Source organism: Salvia miltiorrhiza, chromosome 2 (genome assembly GCF_028751815.1).
Source record: "Salvia miltiorrhiza cultivar Shanhuang (shh) chromosome 2, IMPLAD_Smil_shh, whole genome shotgun sequence".
Lineage (NCBI taxonomy): Eukaryota > Viridiplantae > Streptophyta > Magnoliopsida > Lamiales > Lamiaceae > Salvia > Salvia miltiorrhiza.
In genome coordinates, this window is record NC_080388.1 from 71767556 (window position 1) to 71779918 (window position 12363).

Sequence of the window (12363 nt, forward strand, 5' to 3'; positions counted from 1 at the left end):
TCCAGAACACACGAACCCCTTACAACGACGAGGACCTATTTATGAACCTCTAATAATATTCCATCATTAATTTCATCATTCCAATAATATTTATTAGTATATAATAAACACTAAAAATTAATTAAAATTGAAGACAAAATAATCATAGAACAAACAGTCATGCTAAGTGAAGTGAGTAGAAAGACATATATATAAATATGATTTTTGGTACAAAGCGACATACAAAACATCAACACTTATTTAATGTGGTCAACATGATCAAGTCAAGCCGCCGATGAAGCGGACCTGTAGTGAACCACCAGCTCCGGCGGCCGCGACGCCGCCGGAGTCTTGGTGTGGCGTTGGGCATTGAAATCCAAGGACGCGTCGTTGTATATTTCCCACCATTTCTTCACCAGCATCTTCATGTCTCGTCTCTGCATGTTCTCTTCCTCACCGGTGAATCTCCACGGCTTCGACCCCGCCACGCAGTAATGAACCACCTTCGCCGCCTCCACGTCCGCCGCCTCCGGGTGCCGCCACAACATCGCCACCAGCAGGTTGTACATCGGAGGAATCGCCTTCATGTTCTCTCTAAAGAACATATTCAGGAAATCCTAACCAACTCCATTTTAATTAATTGACAAGTTTTTAATTAAAAATGTGCACTAATATGAGAAATGTGATTTATATTTTTAGGTGAATTCTTTTATAAAATTATTACCATTAAATTTAATGGATTGAAAAAATTACTACATTCAGAGTTTAAATTCAAATGCTGAATTCATCGCTTAAAATGATTAATTCACTTGAGTATCATTTATAAATCTTCTATTTATCAATCTATAGAAAATCCTTCTGTATATATCTTCTATTTATGAATCTACAAAAAGTCTTCTCAATTGAAGATTTGAGAATGTAATGATTGATGGTGAAAATAATTCTGCGTTCATTTTAAATAATGATTATATATAATGACAATAAACTCTTCCTTAATACATGTATGACCATTTCACAACTATCAATATTCTAAATAATTTCCTCGAAAAAAAAATTCTAAATAATTTTTCATTAAAACTCGTGCTAAAAGCAGCTATACATATTTACGAGAGACGAGAGACGAAAAAAAAAAAAGAGTATCATGCACTACGCACTCGTTACAAGAATGATCCTGCCCCTATACGAATTTTTTTTTTTTTTGAGGGAAGCCCCTATACGAATTGGAATGAAAGTTACTAACCTTTTTTTTTTTGAGAATATAAATACTATTATATATAAAGCTTATGTTATGAATGAAAAATCATAATAATTGAGAGAGTATATACGTGTAAGAAAGCATAATCCCATCCTGAGATATATGGTAACTAAAATCAATATGAAGCATTAATAGTAATATAGTAATATTAATATATATAGTATATATAGAGAGAGTACCTGCTCGGCAAAAGGCGTGGGAGGGGTGAGTTTGAGGGTTTGGATTAGGTGGTGATAGGTGTTGAGGTTAGGCTCGAATATAAACATGCCGCCGTTGAGGTAGTAAGGGGGCTGGGGGCCGAGTTCTTCCGGCCACCGGAGTTTCTGGGCGCAGGGCCGGCCGTACATCTCGCACACACAGTCCACCACCCCATAGAAATAGCCGCTTGGCAGCTCAAACAGGTGATCTATGTTGTCAAACACTTGCACATCTGCATCCATGTATATCATTCTCTCGTACTCCACAAACTACACAATTATAAACCATCATATTACACCTACAACTCACACACTACTGCGCACTAAACCAAGAAACAAAGATGCATGATATGTTGTGTGCAGTGTGTTGGCCTAATTAGTAGTAGATGATACCCAATGCCTGACATTGTGAAATTCCAGGTTCGAGTTCACCGCCATGCCATCTTTAATTTTTTTTTTACTCGTGTAATTTATCGGAAAAAAGATCCTAATATGTTTAAATCAAATCAAATCAAATTCAATTAATTACTATTAATTAATCTGTCAGGAGGACTTCTTAGAAGGGGTATCACGGATTTTAAGATGAGGTTGTTGAGTGTATATCGAAAGTAGTGAAAATGTGATGCATTTCATACTACCTCCGTCCCACGAATCTTGATACGTTTGATTTTCGACACGGGAATTAAGAAGTTGTAGATTAGTGTTTTAAGTGTGTAATTAATAAAGTATAAAAGTAAAGTAGGAGAAAAAAGATAATAAAAGTGATAAAGTAGAAGAGAGAATATAATAATTATTACCTTATTTAGAAATGTGTCAAGATTCGTGGGACGGATGGAGTATTATTTTAATTTGTATTGAAAGTGGTAAAAATATGAAAAAGTACAAATAAATGAGATATTATTAGTAAAAAAGAAAGATTTTTTTTGTTGTTGTGAACCTTCCGAAAAAGAAATTTAAAAGTTTTTATTGTGAACGTATAAGATAATAAACGCTTTTGCTTTGACTCGTAGAAGGGGTTCGAGTTCCACATAAAAAAATTTAAAAATTATTATTGATCATCTTTAAAATATATATATACTATATATATATATATATATATATATATATAGGGGCGCGCTCCAGTGAGACCCCTATATAAATGTTAAACCTAAGATAAAATATATACCATAGGATCTTATAGATCCAACGGCCAATCTTAATTTAGGAGATTAAAACCGAATTTTATTGTTTAGTTATTTTAGATGTGTTCACACTAGGATAGGGAGTTTTCAGTAATTTTTTCGTTGACCCCTAAAAAATCGTCCCACCCACTTCCTCGATTCCCGGATATAATTAATGAATACATTTACATTTACCTATCAATTTTTTTACTCCCACCGCAAATGAATAGGAAGCAGATTCAGAAGCTTTTTTTTTACTTTTCTTTCGTGGTGAGTAGAACTAGGGCTTCATCCCATTAGGTCGAGTAGTGAAGACGAAGATCTTCGTAGTGAACAGGAGGCATGAACAGTAAGTTGCGATGAAAAGGATTTTTTTTTTCGTTTTTCAATCGTTTATTTATTCCAGAATTTTCGAATCCCATTTTGTTCAACACGATCTGTACAATCGATTAACTGCGGTTATTTTTTTCACTTTTGAAAGAGCTGATCTGGTTGAAAAAGAGGTGAAAATAGTGTGTTCATAAAAACGCAGAGGTTTGTTGTTATCAGTGTTGTGTCTTTTTGTTTAAAGTTGTGATTTTTTTTTTCAATCCTATGCAAATGGATGTGGAAAAAAAATCGTTTTTTTCTTGATTTTATTGCTTTTTTGTGAATGTCCTTTTTGATTTGTTGGGATGCTATTGCTTTTCAAAAAATTTATGATTTGTATAGATGGTTAAATATTTTTATATTCTAATTAGTTATTGTTAGTTCATTGCACTTCACATACCAACCTGCTGCCAAATCGTCCCTACCAGGTGCTCAACTAGAACACTGAAAACAAACTAAGAATAGAGAAGAAATCTACACAAAGAAACATGCACACAAACTGCTCGATAAAAGGTTAGAAAGAGAATACAATAAGAAAAGAGAAGAAAGATATTGTGTACAACAAGTATAAATAATATTTTTAATGTGGATAATATATGTTGGGAAGTAATTCATTTTCTTTTAGAGTATAAATGAATTCTTTCTATTTTTTCTCCTAGTGAATATGACTTAGATTTTTTTTGCTGTGAAAGAGTTATTGTTCAATGAATGGGGTGTTTTATTCTGAAATTTTTATGTTGCTTATTCTAAAAGAGTTACATTTTTTTGCTTATTTGTGCATTTATTTGTTTCTGAATTTAATTTATGATATCTGGTGTGGTTAAATGGTGGATGTATTTAGTTCATATAATATATAATTTTATTCAATAGGTTAAAATTCTTGTGCATTAGCATTTAGTTTTAGTGCATCTGATTTTGTTCACGAGCATATCCTATAAAAGTAGTTAATCTAGGTTGAATCTTTCATCACTAGGCGAGGGAGTTGTTTGATTATAAAATGTGAACTTGGTCTTGTGAAATTATTTGCATATTGATTTTAATTATGAAACCTGATATGGCCTATTTACTGTATTTATTTAGTTATCCAAAATATTAAATATATTCATCTGTTAAAGATTCTTATGCATTATGCATGATATGTTTTTAGTGTATGTGAATGTGTTCATGATCATATATCAATATTTAATGTAGGTTGAATCTTGCATCACTTGGACATGAGCTATTTGATTAATAAATGTGAGCTTGTTCTTGTGCATTTATTTGCAGTTGGATTTTAATTATGATAATTGATTTTGCTTCCTTTTTTTTGTAAAGATATATAGTTCACATAAATATTATTTTTAAAATCAAAACATAACGTTTAGTTTCGATATTCGTCGTGCATCGCACGGATGAGATTACTAGTTTGATTAATAAATGTGAACTTGTTCTTGTCCATTTATTTGCAGTTGGATTTTAATTATGATAATTAATTTTGCTTCTTTTTTTGTAAAGATATATAGTTCACATAAATATTATTTTTATTTATTAGTTGATAATTCTTATGCTTTAAGATATGTCTAGTCCTTTTGAATGATCTATCCATGTGCATTAATAATGAAGTCACTTATATTAATGAGTTGTTTGGTCATGTGTAGAAAAAAACTTGAAGGACAAATCCGAGCACGAAGAGAGTTCAGATGATAATTTTGTTGCCGTGCATCCAAGAGTTCAAATTGCGAGCCTAATGGATGTACGTCGCAAGCGAAGAGGATTGAATGATGAATAAGTGTGCAATAACTTATGGATATGCACTAACTAGAAGTGGTTTAAAGATTGTCACGTTGATGTTGAATTTGCTTTGGAAACTCCATGTTCAAACATGTGTTTTAAAACAATTAGTAGGTAGTATCATTTATTTTATCAGGTGGCCAGTTCAACAATGTGATTAATGTGTATAAAAATTTATTTATTCGTATTACGTTGAATATTGTCAAATTCTTGTTAAATATCAAACAAAATTCTAATGAATATGTCTTCTTTGTAGATGAATATAAATTTACTTCTAAATTCAGAACAAACGAAAAATATACAAACCCGAGAGGAAATCATATATGCAATAGTAATTCATATGAACAAACTATGATTTGCAAACGAATAAGAAACGACGTTTGTATATGAAAATATATTAACTATTTTTGAAAAACATTTTATAACACAACATTCATTGTGTCACTCATCTCAAATCAACATAAAAATTATGGCTATTTATGTACAGTAAGTTGGTGAAGCTTGGATTTGTTGATATAATTAATTATTGTTTGAAGGAGGAAACTTACCATTGAACAAAGGCAGCGAAATACGAAGGTCAGCGCAAGTTTGAAAGTTTGAAACCAATAAAAAAATTCATTTTAAGCTTTTAATATTATTGTGTATGTATAGGTTATTACTTTTTGGTATTCATTCACTCTGTTCTAAACTTTATTCATTTAAATATAGTGATTATTAAAATAGTGACATCATTATGGTCCCTTATGTGTAGAGGAAAGTTCAGAGGACATAACTGAGGGCGATGAGAGTTAAGAGGATTCTGATTTTGACGTTGTGCACCCGAGAGTTCAAATTGCAAACCTCATGGATGTACGGTGCAAACGAAGAGGAGTGAAGGACGACTTTCCGAAGAAAAAAAGGGTTAGACAAATTCTAGCATCTGTTCCGGGTTTTAAAACACGAACTTCACCGGCATCACTCTTCCACAAGATGAGTTTGATTAATGGGAACTTCAAAAACAGGCAGTGCGTGATATGGAATTTCGGCCCGTCTTGCAGCTAGGTGTCGGAAAATTGCCTGAAAAGCTAACTTTGTGGGTTGTTAAGCATTTCATCGGCAAGAGTTGTGCGATAGAGGTGGGTGGTAATGCAGGAAATAGAGTTGACGAAGACGACATGTATCGAGTCTATGGTTTTTCGAAGGGGGAGAAGGAGATTAAGTTATTCACAAGAAAATATCAAAGTCCTTTGTTCGATGAGTGGTTGTCATTTTTTGAATAAGTGTGCAATGACTTATTAGTATGCACTAATTATAAGTGGTTTAGACACTGTCACGTTGATGTTGAATTTGCCTTCGATACTCAATATTCATTATTGAATTTGCTTTTAATACTCATTGTTCAAAAATTTGTTTATTTTGTATACTTAATGTTATCAAAATTGATGGTCGAATAGTATTACATTATTGATAAATAATACAGAATACTAATGAATAGTGTTTATGTGAAAGTGAATATAAATATAATGTTATGAATATTTTGCACGAATTTACATTTTTGAATAAGTGTGCAATGACTCGTTAATATGAACAAATAACAAGTGGTTTACAGACACTGAAGTTGTTTTTGAATTTTCTTTTGATACTCAATGTTCGAACATTTGTTTATTTAGAAGACTTAATATAACAAACATTAGTCGTTGAATAGTATTACATTATTGATAAATAATGTTGGATACTAATAAATACGATAAAGTGAAGATAAGCTTATTAAAAATAATTAATTAAAAACGACAAAGATATGTATCAAGTATTAATGTATCAACTAAAAGTTAACGTAAATAAAATAATAATTTAGATATGAAAACGTTTAAGATATGAAAAGAATCAACAAAAGATATGGAAAAATCGCCAATTACAAATTTAACCTTTATGTAATTAAATAATAAACAAAATCAGAAAAAAAATCTAGCCATAGGATTGAAACAATAAACGCACCAGATCGTGCCCTAGATCTCACTAAAATTAGGGGGTCCTATTGGAGCGGCCCCCTATATATATATATATATATATATATGTAATTACCTCCCAAAGGCGAAGCTTGCAGTAGTTGAGAACGAAATAGTTTCTAACATACGTGTTGTGATGAGCATCAGCGCGAGCGGGAGGGGACGCCGGCTGAATCTCACGGAGGATACAGCCCTGCGCCACCAGGAGACGGCGGTGGTCCGCCGGGACGTCGGGAAGGACCGCCACGACGAGCGGGAAAGCAGCGCCGACTTTCCTCAAACCCTTGGCCAACCCAACGACGCCTTTCACGTAGTCGCCGTCGCCGGCCAAGAACGTGACGTAGGCATGCCGAGGACCGCCCACCACCGGCGCATCCGCATTTCCGACCGTTGATTTCACAATCTCGGGAGCCATTTCTGGTTTTGTAATAAATATATATTGCAACGCAGAGTTTAATTGGATGAGGAGATTGTTTGTAGCACTCCGTATGTATATAAGATAGAAAGATTTTGGAGGTAAGTCAGCAGCGGAGCTAACGTGTAAGAAGCTAGAGTGATGCAAATGACACGTGGAAAACTATTCGTTTAAACATATCGTGTTTGCTCATTCATTCGGTTGATTATGCACCAAATAATATATTGTAAATTAAGTAACTATATTATATATATTTAGGTTAATTATGCAATGAACTAAATTCGCACCGACCCCATAAACCCACGTCTTTATCTGTTGGTGATATTAGATAAACCTTATCATCCCCATGCAATTTCAAGCTAGCTCTTCAATTAGGTTTGTTATTTTTGTCCTTTTTTGGGGGGAGATGAATTTGAAGTCGTTACTTGAGAATTTTGAGATGCAAGATTTGGTAGTCGAACTCATGATGAGCTAGCTTTGTATAAATTCAGCATCGTTTATATGTACTCCCTCCGTCCCGCGAGTCTTGACACGTTTGGGTTCGACACGGGAATTAAGGAGTTGTAGATTAGTGTTTTAAGTGTGTAATTAATAAAGTATAAAGTTGATAAAGTAGGAGAGAGAATGTAATAAAAATGATAAAGTAGGAGAGAGAATATAATAAAGGTGATAAAGTAGGAGAGAGAAGGTAATAATTATTACCAAAAAAGGAAACGTGTCAAGATTCGTGGGACGACCCAAAAAGGAAAACGTGTCAAGATTCGTGGGACGGAGGGAGTAGAAGATTACAATATTTCATTACGTGGCTATTATAAATTTAAGAGATATAAATTGAATTTATAATTTAGAAAATACATTGCAAAAAAATTTGTCTACATGAAATTTTGATAGGGTTCCAACATCATCATATAGTAGATTGGATTTAGTCACAGCACCATATCTTAATTGGTAAGCTATCGCATGAGGATTCACTCAACATTTTTTCATCATTTGTCGGTTATTTAGAGATGTAATTGCTACATATAGAATCAGAATGAGACATATAAGATTTTGAATTACTGAATGAGCACAATCTAATTACTTTATTTCATTTCATATCTAGATTCGATACTCTTATTCAAGGTTTTTTTGCATATATATATATTATTTTTTACTTTAATAATAATAATAATAATAATAATAATAATAATAATAATAATAATAATAATAATAATAAAATTATTGGCGATCAAAAAATTGGCGCTTGATTCTAACCGTCAAATAAATTTGAATATTAATTATTGTATTTTAACTGACTAAAATACTTGGAAAATTGATGGGAAATAATGAAATATTATAGACAGAGATTTTGCTATGACATTTATTCCAATGAATTATTTAAAATTTCAATTTGAACACATTTATTTTGAGATTATATCTCCTCAATATATCTACTAATAGACCTCATAAGCAATGTTAACTGACAACCAAAAAAAAAAAACTCATCTAGATGAGGTTTTTTTTCTTCTTCTTCTTCTTCTTCGAAAACAATAATAAGAGAACAGAAATCATTCAACCAGAAGCAACAGAGTTCATACAAAACGGTATATACTACTCTGTTTACATTTGGGCTTCTATCATCTCTAGGCCCAATTTTTTTTTTTTTTTTTCTTTCTTGATTTTCATTTCTTTTTCTTCTCTGTTGCCAATTGCCATAAAATTCTGATAATTCTTTCTATATGCAGAACAAACATCAGATATTCTAACTAAAATTGACATAAACATAAAGATAAATTATTATGTAGAGAATCTCTATTTGTAAAAGGGAATTTTAAAAAATAATTATTTTGCTGTAGTAAAGATAAACTGTAGTCATAATTAAAAACATAAAATATATATGTCACTTTTAGTATACACATACAAATTTACCGTTATTGAAATGCTTTAAAAATAAATAAATAAACTCAGCAATGTTACATGCACGAAATCACAATTCACAAACACGTCTTTTTTGCGTATATCTAGTAATGTGTATATTGAATGAGATTTTAGTTCAGCTATTAAGTTTCACATATTATTATAATTGTAGCTATTAAGAAAATAATTATTTTATTTAGTGGCGGCAAATTGTTGGACCTAGAGTTTGATAATTCCATATAAATTTGTTGAATCAATATATCCGTCCCACTCGAAATTTCACATATTATTATAATTGTAGTTATATATTAAGTAAATAATTATTTCTAAAGTTTCCTTTAATCATAAGGGGCAGTTTGATTTGCAGTTTACGATTGATTAAGATTAAAATTATCTTGAGAAATTAGTGTGGATTAGTGTGGATTTATATTATTTCATGGGTGTTTGATATCATGGCTACTTAATCCTATATTATGTTTGATATCCATAGGATTATGTTGGATTATATTATTTAATACCAAAACTATCCTCACATAATTTTAAAAATATCATGTGTGTCCACCATTACTTGGGCATTTGCATCGATATGCGTGAGGAAGGGTAGCAGAATTTTTATCCAACTTCTCAGTATTAAATTTATCCGAGGGGGGTGGGCGGATTATTAGTATGGGTTAATCCCACAAAATAGCATGGAGAAGTAAGATTAAGTAGGAGTTGACCATATTAACTGCACATGATATCAAACATCACACTAATCTGTATTAATTTAATTTATCCTACCTATAAACCCATATCAAACATGCCCTAAAGTCATTATATGTTTCTCAAAAACATTACAGGTCATTATTTTATTTAGTGGCGGCAAATTGTTGGACCTTAATTCGATCATTTTTATAGAATTTTTTTTAATCAATATGTTCATTACATTCCAAGTGTCGCATATATTTTTTAGCATGAGTATAAAAGTAAAGGTGATTTAAATATAAAACGAGTTATTTATAATAAAGAAAAAAATAGTTTTGTTATGAGTATTTCTACCAAATCATGTAATTAAAAGAGATAACGTAAAGAGTGGCTTTTCTATGATATATTGTACTTATTTATATGTCTTGTTGAAGGTTTTCGTGTATTGAATCATTGAGTGTCTTAAAATGAAATGAAATGAAATATTAATAGAACAACCTAAATAAAAGAGTTGGATAATTCAAAAAAAATGAGTTTTATCTATATAAATGTTAATAAATATTAGGCGAGTGTATTGTAAGTAGAGAAAATGATCTATTTTTATGAGTAAAGTAGAAAATTAATGATGAGTTATATTGGTAAAATTATAAATAATTATTGAAAGTGAGAATGAATAATAAAAAATTAACAGTTACATTATGTTCAAGAATAAATTATGAATATTATTATGAACGGATGAAAAAAGAAAATAAATATATAAGGTGGAGGTAATATTATATTGGTTTGAACTTTTAACTCTCCATGTTTCTCGTTAAATATATATACTATACTAATTTAGTTGTTTAGGTAGACCTGCCCATTGAAAAATAATAATTAAAATTAATTTATGATATTACTTTCTTCAACTCCTCCCCTCCTTTCTTTCACACACACACACTGCAATATTAATTTGCAGAGCTGCAACCGAGAAATCATCAAACCACCAAACATGGCCAATCACAGCGCAAAACCTACCTTCCCATTGATGATGCGGCTCAAATTCTTCATCGGTTCATTCATGTTAAAGCGCGTCATGCGCTCCGACGGAACCATCAACCGCCGCCTCCTTAGCCTCCTCGACCCCAAAATCCCCGCCGCCCCCGCCGCCTCCCCCGTCTCCTCCTCCGACGTCTCCGTCGACCCCTCCCGCGACCTCTGGTTCCGCCTCTTCGTCCCCTCCTCATCCACCGCCCAAAAATTACCCCTAATCACCTACTTCCACGGCGGCGGCTTCTCCTGCTTCAGCCCGCACTCCAAATCCTGCCACGAACTCTGCCGCGCGCTCGCCGCCAGGATCCCCGCCGTCGTCGCCTCCGTCAACTACCGCCTGGCGCCGGAGCATAAATACCCCTGCCAATACGACGACGGATTCGACGCCCTGAAGTTCATCAACGACGCAAACCGCGACGTCCTGCCGCCCTGCGCGGATCTGCGGCGGTGCTTCCTGGCGGGAGACAGCGCCGGCGGGAACATAGCGCATCACGTGGCGGTGAGGGCGGGGCTCGACGGAATCGAACTCGCCGGGATCGTGGCGGTGCAGCCGTTTTTCGGCGGGGAGGAGCGGACGGAGGCGGAGGTGAGGCTGGCGAAGGGCCCCGTGCTGACGGCGGAGGGCGCCGACGCGCTGTGGAGGATGTTCCTGCCGGCGGGGGCGGACCGGAACCACGCGGCGGTGAACGTGTTCGGCGGCGGCGGAGGCGATGAGCGCGTGAGGAGCGTGGAGTTTCCGAGGGCGTTGGTGGTGGTGGGAGGGGCGGATCCGGTGCAGGATTGGCAGAGAAGGTATGCGGAAGGGCTGAAGCGGTGTGGGAAGCAAGTGGAGTTGGTTGAGTATGCTAATGCGTTTCATGGCTTCTATGCTTTTCAAGATTTGCCCGAGTTTGAGTTTCTTCTTCGAGATGTGAGGGCATTTATAAACAAGCATTAGGAATTCGCATTTTGGAATAATAAATGGGATATTAATTTATAAATTACTCGATTTTAGCTAAATTCTACTTTTGCATGTAAAAAATAAATTATGTTTGTAAATTAATACTTACTACTACGTCCAAAAAAAATAGTATTTTTTTTTTGTCATTTTGAGACGTCCACAAAAACTAGTCATTTTTTTATTTTTTAAAAACCATTTATTATATGGTGAATACAATTAATTATCATTATAAACACTATATTTTTAGTGGAATCGTTTCTCTATTCACAATATAATATAATAATTTTTATTAAAATTCATATCGTCCATCTTTAAAATTATTTTTGATGTACGGAGAGAGTAGGTTTATTTTGATAGTATTTTGTGATGGAGATTGATTTCAATAGTAAAATCAAAATTATGGTTTGGGCTAACAAATTGAAAAAGAAAGTCAATTTTAGCCGGAATTAATTGAGATCAATTGAGCTGATGAAGTGGTCGACTAAGTTGATGTGTCAGCTGGTGTGTTGATTATTCAGCTAGTATTAAATCTGTTGGCTATTTGTTGATACTGAAGCAGTTATGTGGCAGTTATTTTAAGCTTTATTGTGAAACACAAACAATATAAGAAAATACGCAAAATAATAGTAATAATAAAAAGTGTTAGTGATAGAGGGAGAGAAATTGTAGAACTTTGCGACTGAG

The 12363-nt window shown here is 33.6% G+C and overlaps 3 protein-coding genes and 1 long non-coding RNA gene across 5 annotated transcripts in view; 2 read left to right on the forward strand and 2 right to left on the reverse strand.

Moving 5' to 3' along the window:
* LOC131008955 (uncharacterized) overlaps positions 1-12363 on the reverse strand; it is a 984029-nt gene that overhangs the window by 401969 nt on the left and 569697 nt on the right. The window lies entirely within an intron of this gene.
* On the reverse strand, positions 168-7223 carry LOC131009004 (galactinol synthase 2-like). Its single transcript, XM_057936186.1, has 3 exons — positions 6792-7223; positions 1414-1701; positions 168-596 (listed from the first exon to the last, which is right to left on the reverse strand). Exons 1-3 carry the CDS (start codon positions 7128-7130, stop codon positions 264-266), a joined length of 960 nt encoding a protein of 319 aa, XP_057792169.1. The 5' UTR covers positions 7131-7223; the 3' UTR covers positions 168-263.
* LOC131009060 (uncharacterized) lies at positions 2798-4920 on the forward strand. Its single transcript, XR_009096384.1, has 2 exons — positions 2798-2940; positions 4598-4920. It is a non-coding gene; the product is annotated as an uncharacterized LOC131009060 (long non-coding RNA).
* Positions 10532-11722, forward strand: LOC131008987 (probable carboxylesterase 18). Its single transcript, XM_057936149.1, has one exon. It carries the CDS (start codon positions 10597-10599, stop codon positions 11674-11676), a length of 1080 nt encoding a protein of 359 aa, XP_057792132.1. The 5' UTR covers positions 10532-10596; the 3' UTR covers positions 11677-11722.

What these genes read in the sequence shown, in the direction of transcription:
- LOC131009004 (XM_057936186.1), bottom strand. Translation starts at nt 7,130, where the DNA reads ATGGCTCCCGAGATTGTGAAATCAACGGTCGGAAATGCGGATGCGCCG. An exon ending in GCAAGCTTCGCCTTTGGGAG is followed by an intron (nt 1,702 to 6,791) that starts GTAATTACATAT and finishes ATAATTGTGTAG; the next exon opens with TTTGTGGAGTACGAGAGAAT. An exon ending in CCACGCCTTTTGCCGAGCAG is followed by an intron (nt 597 to 1,413) that starts GTACTCTCTCTA and finishes GGAGTTGGTTAG; the next exon opens with GATTTCCTGAATATGTTCTT.
- LOC131008987 (XM_057936149.1), top strand. Translation starts at nt 10,597, where the DNA reads ATGATATTACTTTCTTCAACTCCTCCCCTCCTTTCTTTCACACACACA.